The following is a 23,106-nucleotide window of genomic DNA, read 5'->3' as shown; positions in this document are numbered from 1 at the left end:
AATGGGGCGTTCAGATGAGTTCCACTGGGTGACAGACGCAGAGCCGCACTCCACACGGCGGCGAGCGATCCTCAGCAAATATGGAGAAAAAGTGCGGGCGTTGTATGGCTACGACCGCAGCACCGCCGTTCAGGTGAGCTTTCTGCGTGGCCTGTCGTGTGCTGGCCTTTGACCAACGGTTAGCGCAGACATATCCAGTGGCGTGGGCGGGCACCCTTGCTACATGCTTTTGCAGCCCAATATGGTTCTCCATAATGAGAGGATGTATCAACAGGGACCGTGTTTGAGTCAGGGCTCATCTGTGACTTATTTTTGTTTCTGGGCGCCAAGCTTCTTCATATTATTGAGCCATGCGGCCCTGCTCGGTATGATCTTTGGGATGCATGGCATGTTTTTGTGTTTCACTGCGACACTTTTGCATCCAAGGCTGGTTTTCATTTGCAATGTTCAGAAGAAGTTGAGCAAAGGGAAGCGTGGCTCTTTCATTGTCTGGAAGCAAACGCTGCCTCATTACAAGAAGCGTCATCTCATGACGTTCCTGCAGCATTGCATAGGAGCCCTTCCTGGGACCCACACTTTTCATATGTTTGTACGATGAAAATTTGCCAGCTGTCATCTTGTTTTGACTTGCCTACTTGTAAGCACCCGTGCTTGGAAGTGCTTGATAGGATGGTTTATGGCAGCTTTTCACTTATGCATAAGGCCTGGTGGTCTTTGTCATGGCTTCTGTCATACTGGGTCGGGGTGCTTTTCTCCCTTCCATTCTGCTGAGCAGCTGCGTAGTACGCTTTGGCAGGCAGCAAGAACCTCCAAAGGCTTTGTTGCTAAGACCCTGAAGCTCAAGCTGCTCAGCACGGCAAGTCCATTGTCTGAGTATCTCAACTGACCTCTTGCATGATGATGTGCAGGTGATGGCAGTCATGGCCCTGCAAGTAGTGATGGCCTATGCAGTGAAGGACCTGTCGTGGTGGAAGGTGGTGGTGGCGGCCTATGTGGTGGGAGGGACGGCATCGCAGAACCTGTTCTGCGCGCAGCACGAGCTGAGCCACTTTTTGGCTTTCCGCACGCCCCTTTACAACCGCATCCTCTCCCTGGCCTCCAACTGCCCCCTCGTGGTGCCCATGGCCACCGCCTTCAGGAAGTACCACCAGGAGCACCACTCTCACCTGGTGAGCCCCACCAAACTTGCTCCCCTGAACCATTCTGACCTTTGTCATTTCTTACTTTATCCAACGTCTGTGCATGCACAGAATTAGCTGGCTGCCTTGATGTCTGCATACCTCTTTCTCTGAATCAGCTGGCTGCAGAGTCAGCGTCAGCCTGTGGGGAGAGCTGTTGTTGGCATGTTGGGGCATGTGAGCTTTGGGCTTGCTAGTATTATTGAGACAGGGAGACAGCTGCTTCAAAATTTGATAAATAGGCATTAGTCAAAATTGCAGGTACTGCACCTGTTCTGGTGAGTGAAGCAATGTGTTCCTGCTCATGTTCAGGGAGTCGATGGATGGGATGTGGATCTGCCGACAGCGCTGGAGGCGAATATCATCACCAGCTTTGTGGCCAAGCTGCTCTGGGTGTTTGTCTACATTGGGGTGTACGGTCTGCGCCCAGTCATCATCCGCCCCAAACCCATTGGTGAGCACTCCGCTCTTGCAAGCACCTGCTGCAATGAGTGGGACATTGCAATGAGGCGCTGAAGTGTCCCTGTGGCAGCATGCAAATGAGGCTCCATAGGCTTGCTGCCCCTTTGTGATGCCAGCCAGACCTGTGCTACTTATCAATAGCAAAGTGCATCCATCCATTCATGTTTTTCAGGACAGAGGGGGTCTTGCTCGATGTTACCCATGCACGGCGTTGTGCCCTGTGTCCTCTGACCTCAATGCATCCTTCGTGCCACAGAGGGGTAGCTGATGATGCGTCCAACGCCCGAGTCATCTGGAACATTTGCATTACTTCAGGATGGTGATAAGCAAAGCGGATCAGCTCGAGATCATGTTACCTGCTTAGACAGGCAATGACCTCGTTTTGCAATTCATGGTGCAGGCATGGCTGACGTGGTGAACCTGGGGTTGGTGCTGGGCTTTGACGCGGCGGTGCTCTACTTCCTGGGCATCAAGGCAATGATGTACCTGCTGGTGGGGGTCATCGTGGGGGGCGGACTGCACCCCATGGCCGGCCACCTCATCGCCGAGCACTACATGTTCCTCAAGGTGGGTTACTCTCAGCTTCCACGAGCATGTACTTCTAGTCCTGCAAAATCCTGGAACCACAAGAGATTTTGTGCCGCGCAATGGTGCAATGTCAGGCATGCGATGGTATGTTGCTCTTAGGCTCAGGTGGATTCCTTCCTTGAACTAGAAGCTCGCGTTATTGCTTGTATGCTCTTCTGTGAATTGGGAGGCTGCTGGGCGCCTTGAAGGCAGGGCTGGGTGTGACTCCCCATCACAAAGTGTCTGCAGGGGTCTATACAGCGGCGGTTTGTTGCTCTCTTGTGAGCTAATGTTGTTTTCTGGCTGTCACAGAGCCAGGAGACATACAGCTACTATGGCCCCCTCAACGCGCTGACCTACAATGTTGGCTACCATAACGAGCACCATGACTTCCCCCAGATTCCCCACACCCGCCTGCACAAGGTGCGCATGCAGCTTGTACTGGTTTTCTACTAGCTCCCTTCCTGGCAAAACGCACTGGAGATGCCTGTCAAGGATCCTGTGTACTGACAGGTTCGTGCAGGGGCTCCTAGTCACATGTGTGTTGGTGGGCGTCTGCAGTGATGTTGTCCAATCACATTTGCTACTGCCGAGCTAGACCCGTTAACATGCATTGCCCCTTTTCTGTGCACCGTCTCGCCCTCTGCGATGCAGAGTTCTCTTTGATTACTGAGCATGGAAACTGTTGAGTTCATTCCTGTTGCTGGCATCTGACCTTGCAAAAATGGCCTGCTCCGCAGCTGACGGCGATAGCTCCTGAATACTACGAGACGCTGGCGTTCCACAAGTCGTGGACGTGGGTCATCTGGAAGTTCCTGTCCGACCCGGACGTCGGCCCCTGGACGCGCTGCCGCCGCGCCACCCGCGAAGCCCCCTCCGACAAAGCCGCCGCCCAGGTGCTGCCCCTCCTCTCTGGCTCAGTTTTCAATGTTCATTAGCACTGAGAGGCAGCCCTTCTGGAAGGCAGCTCTCTCCTGTAAGGCAGCGCTTTGACTCGTTTTTTCATACTTTGGCTCGAGGTTTGATGGGTATACAGCAGGGTGGCGCAGTCAATTGATAGTAACAGGACTGCAATGTTTGCTTTGATGAGACTAGGCCCTGTAGGTGTTTAGCGGAGTTGCCCACTCTGTCCACAAGTACTGCATCTGCATCATTGGCATACTAGGTTTCTCTAGCTGGAGCCACCGCGGATCCTGAGTCAGCCTGAGATTGATGCACCGTGGAGGCCAGAAGATTTGCCGCATCTTTGCGGGTCCATATTAGCACAGCTGCTTCTGAATGTCTCTTGAGCTTATGGCTAGGACCGTCAGCCATACTGTTCCTTTGATGTAAACCGCCTTGAAAGGCAGCGGCGTTCCTGCATCTTTGCTGGTCCATGTACTGAGAATGTGCGATGTTGTGCGCAGGCTGCGTTCCAGGCGCAGCAGCAGGCGGCGCTCAAGGCGGCAGAGAAGGCGGCAGACCTGCCGGGCGCATTCACAGACGTGACTAATTCGCCAGGCGTGCGCACGCGCGCACAGGCGCGCAAGAACCTGGTGGCCTGATCAGGCGTCTTGCATGCATGCGGCACAGCGCAGCGCCCTGCAGCCGCCAGCGGAGCTCTTACTATCAGTTACTGGCGGTGACTACCGGGGTGGATGAGATCAGCGGTCATCTGTGGCTGGACATGGAATTCTGGAGGCAGCGAGCCTGTTGTTTGAAGGCGCTGCTAGGAGAGGCTTGTTAGGCAGTGGCCTGCATCAGGCTTGCCTTGGAGGATGCTGGTATTTTGACCGTAGCTAAAGTGTGGGACGGTGGATATTTGGAAGACTGGTCTGTCGTCCTGAGGACTTGTGTCTTGGCGTCCGAGGCAATGCAGCGGGTTGGTACTGCTTGGTATAGCAGTGGCTGGCCTTAGCTGTATGGAGAGAAGAGTCAGACAGTGGGAGGAGGCTGGCTCATAGGGGAAGAACATGTGCCATGCGCGGTCTGCGCGTGTCACGCTGATGTGACGAATTGCTGATCTGCTTTGCTGGATGCCCAGTCTGATGAAACAATGAATATTGGGTCGAAGGAGAAAGTTTTGCATGGAGTGATGAAGCTTCACGGCAGCTCCACCTTCCTCCTTGAAGAGCGCCATATATATAGACAGGCAAGGAGTGTTAGCGTAGCCTTTTTTCTGCCGAGGGTTGCTGTTGGCCCAGGTAATCAATCGTCTGGTAGATCAGGACACATCAAGCTTTGCCGTTGCTTGTCTGCCATTGGTTTCTGTGGCTTATGGTGCTTTCTTGACGGAAGCTGGCTCCACCGCTGGGGTATAGTGGGGCCCCTGCGAATGACATGCAGGCCCCCCTGGGAAGTTCAGAACTTTCGCCGCTTGCGCCCCCTGCAAATGTTTCCCAATGATAGTTGTGCATTCTTTCTGCTGTGCCCTTGAGGAGACAAGGTTGTCCCGTGCAGTCTGCAAAAGCCCCACCCTTGGTCTATACTAGATTTGCCCGAATGCAATCTTAATTGTGTCCGACCTTAAAATACTTCACTGGATGCACTGCATTCTATTTGGCATTATGTGAGTTGTTGGTCGCTTTGTAGGAATGATGATGCTGTGTTTTTCTGTGGTGCCCATTGCCTGTTTTGCATTGGCACCATGGCATATTGCCCTTTAATGATCCATAATGGTATTATCCTGCAAGCAAGGCCCCTGCTATATCTGCTGACCAGAGACCCTTCGGGCTTATGTAACAGCTCAGTGCAAATAGGTGACATTACACGTTTTTGAGACTCTTGAGCAGTCTGTGCTTGTCATGGTGCCATGCTTTGATGGTGGCAGTTCAGAATTCATATGCATAGATGGCCACAGGTTGAACATGCACATATCCACACCGCATACACACTTCATAGGTGGCAAACACACACATGACCTTCATCTGCTTACATGGCACACCTCGAAGGGAGCCAGTACTTTCTGAGGTGAATGCGAGTTGTCCATACGGCATTGTCTTGGCCCTGATTTTCTCCACAGATGCCAGTAAGAAACGCAAAGAAGCCTACTGCCCATGTTCACTTTCTTCAGGCAGTCGACAAATGACATCCTTCCTTGCTTCTTCCAGGGACACCCTGACAGGACGCACACAGAAGTGCCGCTCTTCCCATAGTGGCGAGTGAGGTGCTTCCCAGTTCTTGATTGACTTGAACTTGGCTGCAGGAAGTTCCCTGTTATATTCTATCATGATCGACACCAAGTCCAGTAGAAGACCCTGCATGCAAGAACCACTTCAGCTGCTCAGTACTAGCTAATCCCGTACTTGATGATGTGTCAGCTCTTAAAGAAACTTTTTCGAATGTGGGAAGCAAAATTCTCCAGGGCATCGACGAAGATCCGGGATTTGGCCAAACAGTAGTGCCAAAATCCTCTGGGCATTGCCAGGGACTCCAGACCTGCCCAGTAGTGGTTAAAATCAATGTGGGAAACTTTCTGGACAGACCAGAAACCCGTCCCAGAACCCAGCAACATAAGCTCTGGTGGGAAGTGCTTGATGCAAAAATTGCACACATATCAGGGCCTGAAACTCAGACGCGCCAGGATGATTTGTGGCTCTCCCCACCTCAAGCTCTGTCTCCATTTCTTGCCAGGTTGAAGCAGCGGTCTCGTTAGCAATCGGCAAGTCTGGGAAGTGGGCACTGAGATTGCTGCCACAATCAGCTGCACTTGCAATGTACTCGACCATGTCTGACAGTTCTGAAGGCATCTTCGGCCCACTCTGAGATCATCGGCCATATTCAGGACACTGTCTGAGTATGCACAGTGGATCAGCATTCAGACGAATAAGTAAAGACACTGCACCTGATAACAACGCCCAACCAACCTCCTTAATTACCAAAAGTTTTTGACAAGCACTACTGTAGTACCTGGTCTGACCTGAGAACCTTGCACTGGCAGAACGAATAGAGTGAGCAGAGAATTCAGGAGGAACAGGACGATGACATATGCGTTTTCTCAGAAATAATTTAAACCAGAGATGTGCTTCAGACTGCACATCTCTGCCAAACAAATTGCCAACGAACGACTCGTGCTTCTGCTAGCTTCCAGGTTCCATTCGCCATTCCATAGTCATCCCAAGAACTCAATAGGATTGTCAGGCCAAACAGCGTTCATGTTCATCTTTTAGAAGGCAAATCCTTGACCTTATATCGCTTCTTTGCATCGCATTGCTTACCCTTGTGCAGAGGTGGCTAGGAATGCTAATTGTTTCAACAACACAAGAATATAAACTCATCATCAACGCTGTTCCTTGCTGCCCCTGCAGAACGGTAGTGCCAAGTTCTTGCATTACCTGCGATCATCAGCAGGGCAGAAACGAGGCCGAACATCAAATGGTTCTTGATGGAAGGAGGCACGATTCCGTCTGCAACAGATTCCACTACTGGCAGCAGTGCTGAACGACGTTGTTTTGAACTTGAAGCTTTCAATCGCAGCAGGGCTGTTGCTCTGACGAGGTGCTGTGGCAATCACAGGGGCACAGAGGAGACAGTGGCTCCTGAAGAAGTCAGAGAGGTCTATGAGTACACAGCCTAGTACACAGTACACAGATAGGCACACACCTGACATCTTTCCAGACATAGAGATCTACCATGCAGCAGATTGTCAAACTCTGGAGCAGTTGAAGGATGAGCTCAAGGTATGAACTACATTTCTTTGTGCAGCAAAGCTTGCAGCAAAGCCCGTGGTTCTCACAGATCTGATTTGCAATTTTCAAGCCCATGCAGTGTCAGAATAAATACCTGTGAGGCTGCACATGAGTGCAGGCCTTGCTGGAGGACATGATTGAGACCATGCTGGTCGATGATGACCTGGAAGGCCTTCCAGATGCAGATTTCAAGACCTGGAGCGACTGGGAAATGGTCATGGGCAGACCTTTCGAGGATGATGACCCTGGGCTGCCGGGAGACATGCAGGAGGCAGGGTGACCGGTGCTCTCTTTCAGAGAATCACTCATACCAGCAGAGGAAGCAGGCCTTGAGAGACCAGATCTACGGGCAGTTTGTATGGCTGACCCAGCAGCAGGCAGCACATGGCTGGGGAGTCAGATTATCTGGACTGGGGTGACATCTGCTGGAGTGGGTGGACAAATGTAGTCCCTTGCAGGGTGTGGCTCGCTGCAGCAGGGGCAGCCATTGATATGCAAGAGATGTTGGCATGTTGAAATAGACCGGGGAGAATGCAAGGGACATAAGGCAGTGTGAGCGCCAAGTAAGGGAAAAGGGCTGCCTCATGGTATCTCTGATACTTGCGGCCCGAGTACTAGCACACTGTCTGGCCATTCTATCTGAATGCAGTGCAAATCATCACATGAAACCATGTCAATGACAAGGTGGACTGCAACTGAAATTCTGGTCACATGGTCACTACTAGCTCATCTACGGCAGATTCCACTGTGTCAGGAAAGTCATATAGAAAAAGCAAAAACAGAGGTCAGTTTGTGTTCACGCTCATGTCCCAGGCAAATGTTAGAGCAGGTGTTTATCGCATCGCGTCAAGCAAAGCTTGTGATAGCGGAATTGAGCGTCCAAGCAATAGTGCTGTTCTCACGCCATCACTCCTCCTTGCTTCCCTTGGCAGTCGTTGGCTCCAAGTCTGCACACAACACAACAACAGCCCTCAGCACACATGCTAATTATCACAAATAAATCCCAGTGCAGTAGGCATGGGCACCCTAGGGTACCAAGCCAGCTCATTCCCAGAGCAGATAATCAGGCCTCATATGGTAAGCAGCAGCACATCAGAACACTCATCAGAACACTGTGCCACTTGTAAGCGATGCCCATCGTAAGCAAAGTACAAGCTTATGGCTCTCATGCATTCTCTCCTTGTCAGGCATCCTCGCTCCCTGTCACTCACATCACCGCTTCAATCCAAGCCATTGCATCCCAGCTGACATCTCTCAAAGCCAAAGATGCTCGGCGCAACTCCAATGCCACCATGCTGAGAGCTGCTCTGTCTGCTCTCTGGGCTATTGCCACTGGTGCTCTACCAGTGCCTGCAACTTCCATAAGTTCTCTCTCTGTTTCACTTCATCCCAGAGAGAATCCTCCCCCTCTGCTGGGCCTTTTGCTCTTGCTATGTTTTCTATTCGCCGGCCGGCGGCTCTATCGGCGGAAACCAAAGAGGCCCGACCCACCTTTCGCCAGGTCAGCGGTCGACTGAGCGGCTGACTCAGCACCTTCCTTCAGCTGCTCCTCGGCAGCCCTGACCTCTCCCTGGTTCTTGCCGTTTGCCACGAAGGCTGCCACTGCCACTGCAATTGAGCCTCCCACTCCCACCCACACAGGCAAGCCGGTGCCGGCAGCTGCTGCCTCCTCTGAGGGCTTGCGCTTTTCGGGCTTCGGGGCTAGGGCCTTCTGCGGAGCTGGGGTAGCAGCTGCTGCAACCAGTGCCGACAGCACAGCCTCAAGCCTCTATGCAAGTGCTTTGAGAGTCTAGGCCTTGTGTCTATTGGCGGCGCCTTGCAGAAGCGCTTATTGGAAGTATCATTCAGGGCCAAAAAGCCTTGCTAGCCTGATACTGTGGTCGCTAGATAGGTGCTAGGCTACTGCCTTTATACGCTGACTGCATCCATTCGGACCTTGCTGTGCCAAAGATGTTCTCGCAGAAAGAGCTCAGTCACGCATCATCCACTCTGGCCTGCCACGTTTTCGCGCCAAGGTCAAAAGAGAGATCTCGCTGTACGACAATGCCTCTTCTGAACCCTCACATGATTCCGACCCCGGCTTGCATCTAACAAAGAGCTGCTTCTCGCTCTTTTGCTCGGCACGCTCTGTTCTCTCCTCTGCAAAGCACCGACACTGCCCTATACCTGTCCCCTTCCGTCCTCTTGGGACAAAGCATCCGATGTGCCAATGCGAGGGGGTGGGGAGGGCGTCTGATTGGCTGAAAACACATGAGGTGTCTTCTTAGGAGGGAGAAAACAGGTCTCACATTGGCTGAAGATGGCGAAGGGGTCGTCGTTGGCGGCGGGGGCCTCAGCAGAAGGCGCCTTGGTAGCGGGCTTCGGAGACTCCACCTTGGCCTCTGGAGCGATGTTCTTCGACTCTGGCACTGTGATTTTGGTCCCCGGTGTCACTGCCGGCTCCTGCTGGGGCAGCTCTGGCTTGCCTGCCTCCCCCGTGGTCTCGGCTGGGGCCGGCTTCGTCTCCGTTCCGGGAGCTGCGCGCCATGAGGAGGAGAGTCACTTTGCGTAGTGCAACTTGTTCATGCAGTGCATAGTTGGGTGGTGCTGTATTGTTGTGCATGCCCGGTGGTGCCCTTCCGTGAAGTCCTATAGGTTTCAGCCTTGCCACCATACTCTCCCCAGAACCCAGAACTTTTCTGTGAAGATAGTGCGCTCATCTACAGGTGTATTCTCCATGCAGCCCACTGCCGCAGCGTAGCACTGCGGCAGCATAGCATACGAGGTTCTAGACCTGTGGAATGGACGAGATAGGCAATAGGCAGGAAACACTGCAATACAACTTTGCGGGGGTGCAATCCTAGGTTGTGTATCTTGCACTTTCTCTTTGTCTGAAATTGACTGGGGATTATGGAGGCAGGTGGCACCTGAGAAGAAGCCGCCAAAAGGCTTGGGCGGCTCTGCGACAGGGGTTGGCTCTGCCTTGGGGGCTTCCTCCACTTTGGCAGCCGGTGCTGGCGGCGGCAGCGGCAGCGTTGGGGCGCTCACCTTAGGAGCCTCCTCCGCCTTGGGGGCTGCACAGAGAAATCTTGTGTGTAAGGTTATGACTAAAATGAGGCCAGTGTAGTTGAAGGGTGCACAGGGGGTTCTCACATGTGAGTCAGTGACACAACTACTGAAATCTTAAGGAGTGGGTGAGCATGACTAAGAAGGTGGAGAGGTGCACAAGACATCCCACATCCTCTATTTTCAGCCACAGGGTTTGGAAGTGTCTGAAACAAGAGCATCGATTAAGTATCAGCACGATCAAGAGAGAGGAAATGCTGGGCTGCCCATGCCAAAAAGGAGCAGTGCACGAGTCCAACCTGCGAAGCTGAAGGGCAGCTTCGGGGCCTCCTTGGGTGCTTCACTGCGCTTTGCCGGTGGAGCTGCATGGGAGCATACATTGCTTACTTCACAGTTGCATAACAATTGCTGTTGCATGACGCATCACCGTGCATGCTGCTGTGCTCTCTACATGCATGCATGTGGCCTTTCTGAAACACATCTCATATACTTGAAGAGTGCGGCACAGGATACGTCTTGTGCATGCGTCAGAAAGTGTCTTGACAGGGGCAGGGGTGCTGAAGAGGATGTTGGAGAGAAGGCGTCTGGGATGCACGTCAGTACGTATCTGGCAAGGGCAAGGAGCAACTCACGAGATGGAAGGTCTCCAATGATCTTCACAACACCCTCCTGAGAGACGCTGCTCTTCTTGGCAGGCTCTGGCTCCGGCACGCGAGAGGACGGCGCGACTGTGGTGGTGCGAACTGGCTCTGATAGCTTCAGGGGTATATCCACAAGCTCCACCTGCTTGGGTGGAACATACACCTCCCCCTCCTCCTTAGACTCCAGCCTTGGTGCTGACGTACCCTGCGCATGCAAAAATGCACAGATCCATGAATTTAGGGTCTACATACATCAGTACCAGCATCAGTACCAGCAGGAGATTACAGTTGTCTTAGAGTGAGAACAGAGCATGGTCGAAGATGTCTGGGGAGATGAAAGAGCAGCGAGAGGAAAGGAGGTGACCACCTTGGGAATTGAGATCTCAGGAAGCTTGTCTCCACGCTCCCTGATGATCTTTGCGAAGAGGGACTCCTCTGCCTGGCTCTCCCTGTAGAGTTGGGCAATCTTGGACGCAGAAGCCGGTCCAGAAGCGCCCTGCAGCATTGGCAATACTATAAAATTTGCTCTTGTTGCGTCTTGAAATTTCGGTGCGCGCCTAAATCTGTGCAAAATATGTCTTATCGTCTGCCATCTATGCCTGATCTCACCATGAGGGCCGCCGCAACAGCAGCATTGATGGCTATTTTTCCGCTCTTAACGAGCAGGCTCTCTTCGTTTACTCTCGTTGAGCATTGTTCCACGCAGCTCCTGCGGCCAGACTTCCTGGACGTTCTGCTCTTGACCGGAGCACCGCACAGCTTCGCGCTTTGACCTATCTGGGAGGCTGCTATCATTTTGTAAGACTGTATTCTCACCAGTGTGTTTTTTTGACAATGTTTTCAGCTTTTGTCTGTGCTTTCCGCTCCTTATCCTACCCATCCATTTCCCCACGTGACTGCACGGGCAGGAAACGACACCTGGCTGACTTTTTCCGGAAGCTGCTAGTTCACTCACCTTGGTTTGATCAAGTCTCAAGTAAATTAACAGAACTATGTGGATCAGTCCTGTATCTGGTCAATACCTCTGTCGGAGCTGCACTTGGTCGGTGGAAGGACATATCTAGAATAGCAGTCTGTGACCCAGTCTTAACCTTGGAAGGTAATTACTGGCTTTTTTTGCTTCGATGAGCCCGTCATTTGCTTGCGATGTGCTATTAATACTTGCAGGATCATGGACTGGGTACTGACCGCAAATGCCAATCACGGAACGACAGTCCTTGCTGATGGCAACGGTTCTTTTGCTGACATGATCCGGTGAACGAACTGTCGTATAACGAAACAATACCATATATGTGTTATTACACGTCCTATCAGGTTGACAGCATTTACCCAACCTTTGGAGAGGAAACTACTGGAAGCTCCTGGACATCTGACAGCCGCTTGGGGGAAAGGAGCGCAGCACATGGATTGCCTTTTTTTACCTTGCATCTGTGGCACAGAGCCACATACTGTAGCACTGTCGCCTCCCATTTACAATTGCCCAGTTTGCCAGGTGAGTCGGCGCAATTTACTTCACATTCGCGGCAACAATGCATCCAGCTGCATGAGTGGCTCTCGCAGCTATGCTGAGAGTACCTGGGATCACCGTGCATTGTCTTGACATTGCTGCCGGATGTGTTTGCTGGATCCAGGCAATCAGGAAGTTGACTGAGCGCACTACATGTCTCGCTGGTGTGAACTTGCATCAGTGCATCCCTGTGCAGCGATGAACTCTTTTGGCCTGTAATAGATCCATACTGCTCGGTGGTCACCAACCGAACTCCAGTTGCTGCCGTGTTCATTTTTATAGATATCGTGAGAAATGGGTTTAAGCGTTACGTGGAGCGTGGAGCGTGCAGCCCTCAGGAGAAGATGCTTGCTGCGCAGGGAATGCAGTGTGTGCAGCTGTTGAGACAAGATGAGCAGTGCTGCTTCTTCTTCCTTCCCTTTGGGAAGTGCTCGCAGGGCACGCCACATTACCAGTGCATGCGTTGCCGCAGTGTCATGCCCGCATCAGCACCCATTGCAAGCATGCCCTACCCACCCCCGGGGTCCTACCCTCCGCGATAGATTTGCTGCACTATTCACCGTATTCCAATTGTATAGTAGATACAGACAATAGCAGTGATGGTGTCTGATTGACTGCGTTGCTGCTGCACTATGATCCCTGGTTGTGTTGGCATGCACATAGCTTGCTTTGAACTCAATAAAATGACTTAAGGGTGCCTTTCATGCACAAATAGCTCTGCTATGTTGGGAGGTTCCTCCCATCAAGGCGTTCTTGATCAAATGCTGCATTGATGTGACCTGCTGGCGTATGGAATGTTTATGCAAAGTCAATGAGGTGCCACTGCCTTCTGTGAGATATTGTATGTGACTGACATTTTATTACAACAGGCATGTAAATTGATGACCCAGGCCATGCATGCACTACATATAACATCAGGCGCTAGCTGAGGTGCTGGGCCACTGCTCCTGTGGAAGGCACAGGCTCAAAAGAGCAGGCGATTTGCGAGGTCCTGCAGACCTTGAAAAGAAAGTCCAGACTGCTTCACGGATTGTTAACACTTCCATCAACCATTAGGAGGTCTAACCTACCAGAGGCATCTTCTGGGTTTTCACACGTCATCCCAACATAATTCTTGCCAAGTGACTTGAAATTCTAGAGACATTACACCGGTCTCACTGCGATGGAAATTATACGCCTTGAATTGTTCATATGTTTGTTGACTCTTCCACCTTCATCCACTGCCACCAGTATTGCACGTCATGCGCCCATTGGTGTTGAAAACAAAAACAATATTAGTGGCCTGCACGCAAGTCGTGACGTCGATTGAGGATGAGTTTTCAACATGCTGAGGGGTGTAACACTTGCATGAGAGGATGCAATCGGAGATGCTGCAGCTGTTGCAACTGTTCTTGTAGCTGCCCGAGATCTCCGGACAGCCTGCAGGCATGTGAAACTAAATCAAGACCAGAGCCCTGATTGTGGTGCCCAACGGGCAAAAGTGTGAAACCTTGATCAAACTTGTGGTTCCATCAATTTTCGGGTAGTCTTCAGGCTTGAATTTTGTCACGCACCAAGGAGAGCGCGGGAAGCTCCCGAGCCAGGGGAAGTTAGAACGCCTGCAAAAATAAAGAGTATGAGATACCTCTCGAAAGGCTATCCAGCGCAATGTGCCTTCAAAAGACGGCGATAATAATTACAGTACCCGAGTGTGTAAGGTCGATATACCTGCGACATCCCTGGCGACCACGGTTTTGGCCGATGCAAACGCAAAGAAGATGATCGCAGAGAGGGTAGCAGTGTAATACTTCATGGTTGGCGCGTAGTCTTGCGTAGTTTTGGAACCTGGTCACCAAATGAAGCGCCTGGGGTGAAAATCTGGTATCGGAAACAATTGCGAAAATTCCGTCGACAAGCTCACCGTACTTGGACTACTGGCTAAGCCCGCACATCTACTGTGAGACACAAAACCCATCATTATACATATACTTACCTGATTTTGATCGATGCTCAGTGCTCGGGAAGCAATCTGTTCACACCTACAAGCACACACGGGTTGGATCAATAGCTGATGGCATGCAGTCCAGTTCCAGGTGAAATATCAGAACTGAGACGACACCAGTCGATCAATCCTGCTCCGAATTATACACACCTCAACGCGTCAATGAGGTCTCCCGAGGCCATGTGCTGTAAGACAATTGGATGTGATCAGCGCTTATCCAGCATTAGTAGTGGAACAGAACCTCACGTTCTCAGTTAAGTAGGTGCTACAAAGACAAGAGGCACTTGTCAGCAAGAGATGTCATGTCAATCCTGTCCCAATCCAGCTGTCGAAATCTCGACCTGTCCGTGATACGCTCGTCCAAGGTTTATGACCAGCTTCCCATGCAAATCCTGCCAAGGTGGACCACCCCACTCTAGCCAGAACGGCTTTTACTGAGGCAAGAAGTCCTGCTCCTGTCCATCTGTGTCCGCTTGAGGTGCATTGTTTCTGCTGCAATAAAGAAGGAGGCAGGCAGATCTTTCTCCTTTCTGAGTCTAGCTATAGCGTCCGAGAGGATCCTCATTTTTAATGATAATAAGAATTATCATTCCACGCTTTTCCTGCCGAAAGGCAAGGTACGTCCTGCAGATAAGCTGCAGTCAAAGGCTGCCTCAATCCAAACCTTGGATTCGCCAGATCCAAACAAGACCCAATCAACCGTGAGCGCGGTGCTCAGTATTTATACTGCCCCCCGCCAGCCGGGGCCCTAATTGTACTATACGTATGCTGAAATAAACATCAAGGTCCAGACAATAAACGGGATGCTTCTGGAAAGGCCTTATGCCCACAACTGTTAACTGTTGACTCCTTTTTTGACAATTCGCACGGTCGTCTGAGTCCTAATAACCAGAGGAAGACAACAAATGGCCTGTCCCATGTTACAAATATCATCACAAAGATTGCTGTACAGCAATTGCAGGACATGTCCTGCAATCGCTACAGTGATGTTTTGGGCATTCGTGCATGTCTGCAGACTGAAAGGGTGAAGAAAACTTCCATACTTCAGAATTTTGCCGAAGATCCATGCACGCACAGGGGTTGCTGACTAATTGCATTGGCGCAGTGCCCATAAAGTTGGCCAGTAATCCCCCACATAGGGCTTTGAAAACCCCCCAGGCCCAGGGTCGAGATTATCTGGCGGGTGCGTCCAGTAATTGAGTGCCATGTGCTCATTCCCGAATGACTGCACCTCATGAAACCACCCCGCAGGCAGGTACAGCATCTCCCCTGCAGAGCAGCGAAAGGTCTTGGCATGATGCTATAAACACGAGAAAAATCAGGCTTGCCAAACTTTTGTGCAGCAACTTGGCTAATCAATCTATCAAGAAGCTAGCAAACCATCAGCTCTGACAGCACACAGTCCCCGGGAAAATTTTCAGAGAACTCTCACATGCAACGCTGATGCTGCCATCTTGCGCTCAGCGGAAAAACTTAGCAACTTTGGATTGCAGGAACTGCAGGCTGCACGCCATCCTGCAAGATTTTTCTAGAATTAATTCATGCATGCCCAACCATTTTTACCTCTGATCCAGTCACAAGGACAGTATACAGGAGAAAGTTTACCTGCATGCACATCAAATTGGAGAGCGCTCTGCAGGCCAGGGAAGTCTGGGAACTGAGCAGACACCTCTGCCTCGCCCGCACTCAGGTCCACACGGCTGAAGCTGTCAGGCTCTGCTTTCTCACCTTTAGTCTCTAGACCAACTCCAGGCCTGAGATCTCCATCACCTGCAGATGCACATGCCTCTTACTTAAGCAGGTCGCTCATTAGTTTTGCGCGCGTGAACTATCATTATTGTTCTATTGCGCTATTGCGAGGTGGGAGTTGCTCCATCTGCCCTCACAAAGTTGTCCTTCTATCATGTGATGGCCAAACCACGTTTGAGCGCTGCCTTGCACAGTCAGTAGGTGGCCTCTCAGCATTAGAGGGAAGCCACCAACAATAAGCATGGCTTTTAGACAATCTGGCAGACCTGACGCACTTGCATGGAGCAAGAGAGTAGTCGGCACCTGTGGCGTTTGACGCCTCTGCTGCTCCACAGCTGCGGCCATTTCTGGCTGCAGCATCACCACTCTCGGCTTCTGCTTCGCTGTCCACATAGTCATCGTGGAAATCCTCCGGGAGTCTGGAATGCACAAAAGCCAATACGTATCACACAAATTTGCCAGGCATAAGAGCCACAAAGAAGGAGTCCTCTGTAATGTAAGCAGGGCGTAGTTTGGTAGGAATATATTTCACTGGCAGCAAGCACCCAGAGGTTGCTTTGTGGCAGGAAGTTGCCAGAACAGTGAGATCTCTGCTGGGCACTTTACCGAATTCCATCAACCAACGGGAATCACAGCCAGGTCGTTTGTATGCCATCTGCTTTGTTAGCTTGCATGCATGCTCAGTAAATATCGTGCTGCTGATGGTACATTCACTGCTGATCCACCCTTACAGCAAGTCGTTCGGCAGGCTAGCACTCGTGTGCACGAGGAGATCAAAAATTGGCTCACCCCTCAGCATCACTGCCACTGAAAGCGCCCTCCTCTTCAGATTCAGAATAGTCATCGTCTGCCGCCTCCTTCAGGGCAGCTTCAAGGACGGCGTCCAGCGCCTGCTCGGCAGCCGCCAGCCGCTTGGCGGCGCCGGCTTCCCCCCGCGCGGAAGCTGCCTCGGCAGCTTCTAGCTCTGCCTCGGCGCTGCGCCGCCTTTCCCACTTGTCAACCTCTGCTGCATCTGATCCGTCCGCCAAAATGTCCCCCTGGCGCCAAGGTAACTTGAGAATCAGGTAACAGAAGCAAGAATTGCAACGTTCTGTAGCATGGCACTAGATTGTGGCAAAGAGTTCGTGCAGAAAAGAGACTATTTTCCCAGATGCATTAGACGGTGTCACCGGTGTGACCTCCGGTAGACAGGTTTGCTTGTGATGGCCTGGCAAAGTTTCCAAGTGACTGACAGACCTAAAAATCTTAGGCCCAGACCACGGACTGATATGTGACTGAAGGGTGAGATGTGCGCCAACTATCCAGTGAGCTTTTGAATTCAAAGGATTCAAAATTATTTTGAACGCACCCTGCCCTCGTACACAATGCGGCCGCTGGGGTGTATGAGCCTGATCTGGCCGTGGGTGTGCATGCGTTTGGCCAACGAGGGAGGAAACAGCGTGAAACGTTTGCGCCCGCGCAGCAGCACGTACAGGTTGTCGTGGAAGTCGTGGTGCAGGCCGCTGGACGCCCCTGCAGACCGTGACACAGGCTCAAATCAGTCGCCCATGACTCATGCAGCCTCGACTAACACCCCAGAGCATGCAGCGGATGTGAGGGCGCAACTTGAAGCTCAAGTCAGAAACAAGCTATCCTTTTGCACAGTGGGATGATGTATAAAGCAGTGCACACAGCTAAGACTGCAGGTGCCCACTACGTAAGACTGCCCAAAAGCCAAAAGAGCAAGTGTTTGCTGCTTGAACAGGTGGTAAGTTTGCTAATACAGCCACTGATGACTGAGCATCGGCCAAAGTCACAAGCTCGTGCTTACTGGTTCAGCAATAAGGCTGAGGGGTCGTCAAGCAGCCTCACCAGATGGCGCAGCGCCCATCCACAGGTTGACTTGGTGGGGCACCAGGTTTCCTAGAAGGGACGGCCTAAGGGGAAAGTCAGATTCCAATTGGGTGATTGGCGGTGCAAAGAGCATGGGCTGCCCATCAGATCCAATCTCCACCTGCAACAAATTGAAGACACAATCTTGTAAATGGCAGGTTATAGAAAAGCAATTTCTGCATCCTCTCTGCAGGCGAACGCTCCAAAGCAGCCATATAACAGTGAGAACTTGTGCAGTGATACACTGCTGGGTTTACTACCTTCTAGCACAATGACAAGCGAATGTTTAAACAGTCCTAATATGGATGAAGTGGCGCTAAGTGGAGGAATTGAAGCAGGCGCACTCGCCTCCTGTGTGGTGAGGTAGAGAGTGTCATCCCCGGCTGCAAGGCGCTCCAGAAATTCCCCAAAGCGCATCTGCTTTCTGCAGCCCTCTCCAAACCGCCCCTTGCTGCCTTCTCTGTGCTCTACCTCCACCAGTGCATCCCCCTGCCACATTTACCTTGTCAACACATTGTCACAGACTGACTGACTGCAAAAACTCTCAGTTTCAAGGCATGCGGTGCAGGAGAAGTGGGTGTGACACACGGGTGCAAGGCTCCACCAGCATTGGATGATGGGGTTGCAAATTGCACATCAAGCAATCGAATCTTGCATGCATGTTTTCAGTTGCCGTACCGCTTTAGACTGCAGGTATTCACTAGTCCACAGAGCAGCCATCCAGTCACTGTCTTGGAGGTGGCCACGGATCAGCAGAGGCCTGCGCCTTGAGATGTGCTCACCCCAAAACCATTCTGCGTTTATGGCGTCTATATTGCGACTGACCAGCACATCTGCTGCTTCTGATGGCTGCAAGCATTCCCCACCAACACTGCTCTCTTCTTGTGTCGTCTTCTGGCGCTTGCTTCGGGATGTACTTGATATTGGCATGTTTTGGACCATCAGTGTTCAATGTGTACGATATCAATCACCACCGATGACGCTGTTCTGTACAACACACTGTACTAAAGATGAACTGCCGCTGCCTATGCCGCTCAGAAGCTGAGCAATGACTCCAGAAATCCAGAGGGCCCAAGTGACAGGATAGCTATCAATTTAATGACCCGATCGCAGATATCGGCTGTTCCTCTGGCAAATTGAGCTTGGATAGTCACGTGCTGATCTTGCCACGTCGGATCCACGGGCCGAGCACAAGCTTTCTCATGGCTGTGGCTTTCTCAGGAAGAAATGCTCGAACCTGCACCACGGTCTCTTCCGTTAAATCTTAAATACCCCATAGTAGGTGATTGCATCTCAATTTCTAGTGCTTGAAGCCTTGGCCACGTGCAAAAGCTCCACATAAAAAGACGGCGATTTACGTGACGTTTGACGTGCATATGGGCAGCAATTAGGAGGGTCTTCTTGATCGCGCATAATCCACCGGTATATATAGAACTATCGGATCGAAATGGTCTGCAGAAACGCTCACACGTCTACTTCAAACAGTGCGAAAGGTCAAGACTTGACTAGGTGAGTGCACCTCAAGGACCTGTGCAAACGTCATTCCTATAAATACATTGCATTGTCTTATTTGTCACGATCGATGTTCCTGTGGCAGGAATCTGTGTTCTTTGCCGTGCTCGAGACACTTGTGGCTACATTGCGCTACTATACTTTCTGAAAGTGACATCGTTTTCGTGTAATGCTTTATTGAAAAGTTTGAGGCATACGAATCTGCATTGAACCGATATCTCGTTGCACAGGCACCTGCTGAGCTCTGCACACAGCCATCCTGCACGGATGGCAGCTAGCTTGGCACATGGAGCAAGGCAGAGTTGCAGGAGAGTTGAGGAGGCCACTAGCCGATGCAGGCCACTTTCTGCGAGCACTGTGTCAGCCACAGCCGTGGTGGCTCGAAGCAAGGAGACAGCAGCACCTTCGGCGATCAGCATTCCAAGTGTTGCGCCCTCCAAGCTCATCTTAGACGAGGCAGCCGATGAAGGGGAGGACACTCTGGCTCAGGGCTTTGACAGCATAGAGAGCGCACTGGAAGCCCTGAGCCACGGGCAGATGATTGTGGTGCTCGATGATGAGAAGCGGGAGAATGAGGGAGATCTCATCATGGCTGCAGACAAGGTACCTGCTGCCTGCATCCTTTTTGCAATGTCTAACCTTTCTTCTAGTTTGCCAGAGGGCCTGCATAGGCCCTCAGACAGATGGGAACTGGCGTGAGACGAGTTGAAAGGACTGGGCACTTTAGTCAGAGAAATCTGTCCAACCATTGTATTGCGAGCAGATGTACAATTGCTAGTCATCACCCTGTATTGATGTGCTTTCATATGTTTGCTGCAGATTACGCCGGCTGATGTGGAGTTTTTGCGGAAACACACGAGTGGCTACATCTGCGTGGGAATGGAGGGGACTGTTCTGGACCGCTTGGAGCTTCCTCTCATGGTTTCATCGGCTGAGAACGATGAGGCCATGTACACTGCCTTCACTGTAAGACCCCATTCCACCTCCATGTATACAAATTTGTAGCCCTCCCGGAGTTCTTCACCTCATATGGAGTGTGAGAGTGCAGCTCTCCTGTGTCACCAGCCAGCTCCAACACAATGTTGCATGGATGGAAGGCGTGACATAGCAAATGCGCAAGGTGAGAAAGGGGCATGTTGCCGGGGGTTTGGGCACTGTGTTTTTTGGAGAGACTGAGCTCCTTTTGCATAGTCTTTCATCATCAAACAAACCTTGCTGCAAAATACTGCAACATTGACATCAAGAGCTATAATCAAGAAGATCTCGACTATCATCAGGCCTGTCTTGCCATATCAAGTATTGTTGAATGCAGGTGCTGTGCGATGCATCACAATTTTGCTGTGCGCAGGTGACGGTGGATGCGCGGGAGGGCATAAGCACGGGAATCAGCGCGGAGGACCGCGCTCGCACGCTGAGGCTGCTGGCCGATCCGGCCGCCTCTGCCGCCGACTTCCGCCGGCCGGGCCACATCAACCCGCTCAGGTGCAGCTTTGTCTGATCTATTTCACCTCATCAGAAGGCTTGAGGACAGACGAGGGGCTCTCACAAGAGCGCTATTTATTTGATGATGTCACTCTTGTTGAGTGTGCTCGACTGTCGTCATGCAATCTGAAGGTATGGGCAGGGTGAGCGTGAGTCTCAACCTTCCAGCAAATTATAGCCATCGGCATTATTTCACTGTGTTGTCATTGCATCTCCCAAACTTCAAGGACGCTCAGGTGCGGCTCAGCAGAACGCTCGCCTTGTGCGCACGAAGGCAGAATGGCCGGCTCCCACAAGAGCCGTTCTTAGTCGAGACGTTCGTTCTTGTGTGTCCAAGCACAACGCCTTCATGCTTCTTGACGGGATTGCCTGAGGTCCGATATGTGTCACACGCTGCTGAAAGGCAGTGCTGATGCATCTCTTTGCGTATCGCAAATTTTTTGAGGGCGCAAGCGGCAGGTAATCACAAGATAAAGAAGTGGGGCAGATGGGGCGGCGAGCACTGCTTAGCGAATGTAATGGAGAACGTCCATGAGTCTTGTGCAAACGGCTGCATGCATGCCGCAGGAGCCAGCCAGGCGGAGTGCTGACGAGGCCAGGGCACACCGAGGCCGCAGTGGACATGTGCCGCCTTGCCGGCTGCCAGCCTGCAGGTGCGCGGAAGTCTTCTCTTCTCCCCACCATTTTTGGCGCACATCAGCAGGAAGTCTCAGCGGTCTGCAGTGACCAGTCATGCTTAGCCACAGCTTGCTATCATCTATAAGAGCACTTTTCCACAGTCCCCCTATGCATGAGGAATTGTCCACAGTTTCTCCTGTAGGATGTCTTGTTTGAAGTGCAGGGAGCAAGGCACCCCTGTGTCAGACCAGCAGCAGCAAGAGAGCTTTGCAACTGTGCAGCGTTTTGGTGCAAATCGCATGTGCTCTTTCCATACCATGACGCAGCTGCCCTGCTGTTGCAGGCGCGCTATGCGAGATCGTGAACCCGGAGGACGGCTCGATGTCGCGCACACCGGAGCTGCTCGAGTTTGCCGCGCGCCACGGCCTCCGCTGCATCACCATCGCCGAGCTCGTCCGCTACCGCATGCAGCATGACGGCTATCAGGCAACGGCCACCAATGGCGCCGCGTCCTTGTGAGGGGCTACCTGCTGCTCGATCTGACTGCTAGCCGTCTGCAGCATGTGGAACTGCCGTGTGCGGGAGCGGACCCTGCCTTCTGCTGGCAGCAGCTAGTGGCATTGTCAATATTGCCTTACACATGAGCACTCAACCAGAAGCGCAATCTGATGGCCTGCGGCTGGAGGTGCCAGTAACTCTCCTGTATTACCCAGCCAAAAGAGCAATCTGGCAGCTTTCTTTATGTTTGTAGTAGGACTTTGAAGCGGTAGTGGCGCTAAGCACTTTTTAGCCACTTGCACTGCGCGCGCTTGATTGGACTCCTTCATGTTTATGTTGCAATGCCATAGTCACGATAGCTGCTGCGTTAGTTGTTTCAATACGAGTAGAAGTTTGCCTAGAAATTTTCAAGGACAATGGGATTACTTTACTTCAGTCTGCCCAGCACTTTTAGCACATGCCTTGGTAATGGTAATAATGTAAGGTTGGACCTTTTCTTTGAGACCAACTTTGAAACCAGGCGACCCGATGCAACAACAGTGGACTCAGTCTGGACACAGGCTGTTGATATAGAATCCCCTGGGAAACACAAGGAAAGCCTCAGTGAGGCCTCTCTTTAATATCCTCACTGGCCACTTGATTGCATTCTATTGTTTATCTTTGTCTTGGCAAATTCAATGAGTCCTAGGCCTAGGTGCAACCACAGCATGCATGAGATCTTGACGAGCTTGCTATTAGTAATCTTGTCAAGCTCATGAACCATGATTGCCATATATGATATATGCATGTGCATTTCAAACATGAATTCGTGGTGGTGACAACGAGAGAAATTCTTGAAACCACTCACTACCGATGACTCATGCAGCCCATGTCCAACAGCACACGATCAGAATTGGCGGTGGGTGAAAAAAAGGGATTGGAAAAAGAATGCTTTCGTCGAGAGTTGAACTCGAGACCTCCCGCTTACTAAACGGGTGCTCTAACCAACTGAGCTACGAAAGCCGCTCGATGACAATGCCTTCATTTCGTGGCCATATAATCCGCTTCAATGACCAGTGATTCAGACATCGTCCATTGATGATCTGGTATTTGAGGGATATTCTTGTCCAAGAGATGCATCAAAGCAGCACCTGACTGAAATTCTAAGTAGGTTGTGCGGATTTCCAGTGGTGCGAATTTTTCTGCCGGTGAAGAAGATGCTTTAGCGGTCGGCCTTGACGACGCAGTGGTCAATTTTACGCGCAGCTTTGCTCACATGTCAATTTGTCCCCGATTGATGTTGATTGATTGCCGTGATTTGATGTGATCTGCTTTCAGTCTTCGTCGA

The 23,106-nt window shown here is 51.6% G+C and overlaps 4 protein-coding genes and 1 non-coding gene across 5 annotated transcripts; 2 read left to right on the top strand and 3 right to left on the bottom strand.

The window, feature by feature from the left end:
- Nucleotide 1: 1 nt before the first annotated feature.
- Nucleotides 2-3,145, top strand: COCSUDRAFT_12493 (hypothetical protein; the record flags this gene model as incomplete). The annotated part of the gene is made up of 6 exons (XM_005651432.1): nucleotides 2-133; nucleotides 909-1,169; nucleotides 1,491-1,632; nucleotides 2,041-2,207; nucleotides 2,520-2,630; nucleotides 2,948-3,145. 6 exons carry the CDS (start codon nucleotides 2-4, stop codon nucleotides 3,143-3,145), a joined length of 1,011 nt encoding a protein of 336 aa, XP_005651489.1.
- A 4,635-nt stretch (nucleotides 3,146-7,780) lies between these two features.
- Nucleotides 7,781-11,355, bottom strand: COCSUDRAFT_39891 (hypothetical protein; the record flags this gene model as incomplete). Its single annotated transcript, XM_005651431.1, has 8 exons — nucleotides 7,781-7,821; nucleotides 8,366-8,608; nucleotides 9,163-9,390; nucleotides 9,781-9,927; nucleotides 10,219-10,281; nucleotides 10,552-10,765; nucleotides 10,928-11,056; nucleotides 11,170-11,355. 8 exons carry the CDS (start codon nucleotides 11,353-11,355, stop codon nucleotides 7,781-7,783), a joined length of 1,251 nt encoding a protein of 416 aa, XP_005651488.1.
- Nucleotides 11,356-15,135: 3,780 nt separating this feature from the next.
- On the bottom strand, nucleotides 15,136-18,167 carry COCSUDRAFT_39890 (Clavaminate synthase-like protein; the record flags this gene model as incomplete). The annotated part of the gene is made up of 6 exons (XM_005651430.1): nucleotides 15,136-15,317; nucleotides 15,654-15,818; nucleotides 16,101-16,216; nucleotides 16,587-16,834; nucleotides 17,146-17,309; nucleotides 18,014-18,167. 6 exons carry the CDS (start codon nucleotides 18,165-18,167, stop codon nucleotides 15,136-15,138), a joined length of 1,029 nt encoding a protein of 342 aa, XP_005651487.1.
- Nucleotides 18,168-19,673: 1,506 nt separating this feature from the next.
- Nucleotides 19,674-21,988, top strand: COCSUDRAFT_21982 (3,4-dihydroxy-2-butanone 4-phosphate synthase). Its single transcript, XM_005651429.1, has 5 exons — nucleotides 19,674-19,784; nucleotides 20,001-20,147; nucleotides 20,530-20,663; nucleotides 21,231-21,316; nucleotides 21,625-21,988. Exons 1-5 carry the CDS (start codon nucleotides 19,719-19,721, stop codon nucleotides 21,798-21,800), a joined length of 609 nt encoding a protein of 202 aa, XP_005651486.1. The 5' UTR covers nucleotides 19,674-19,718; the 3' UTR covers nucleotides 21,801-21,988.
- Nucleotides 21,989-22,707: 719 nt separating this feature from the next.
- COCSUDRAFT_t14 lies at nucleotides 22,708-22,781 on the bottom strand. The gene has a single exon. It is a non-coding gene; the product is annotated as a tRNA-Thr (tRNA).
- Nucleotides 22,782-23,106: the final 325 nt, after the last annotated feature.

The sequence above is a fragment of the Coccomyxa subellipsoidea genome (assembly GCF_000258705.1).
Source record: "Coccomyxa subellipsoidea C-169, whole genome shotgun sequence".
NCBI lineage: Eukaryota > Viridiplantae > Chlorophyta > Trebouxiophyceae > Coccomyxaceae > Coccomyxa > Coccomyxa subellipsoidea.
The sequence above is the reverse complement of the archived record's forward strand: the minus strand, read 5'-3'. Positions and strand labels throughout refer to the sequence as shown.

What these genes read in the sequence shown, in the direction of transcription:
- COCSUDRAFT_21982 (XM_005651429.1), top strand. Translation starts at nt 19,719, where the DNA reads ATGATTGTGGTGCTCGATGATGAGAAGCGGGAGAATGAGGGAGATCTC. An exon ending in TCATCATGGCTGCAGACAAG is followed by an intron (nt 19,785 to 20,000) that starts GTACCTGCTGCC and finishes TGTTTGCTGCAG; the next exon opens with ATTACGCCGGCTGATGTGGA. An exon ending in GGCCACATCAACCCGCTCAG is followed by an intron (nt 20,664 to 21,230) that starts GTGCAGCTTTGT and finishes TGCATGCCGCAG; the next exon opens with GAGCCAGCCAGGCGGAGTGC.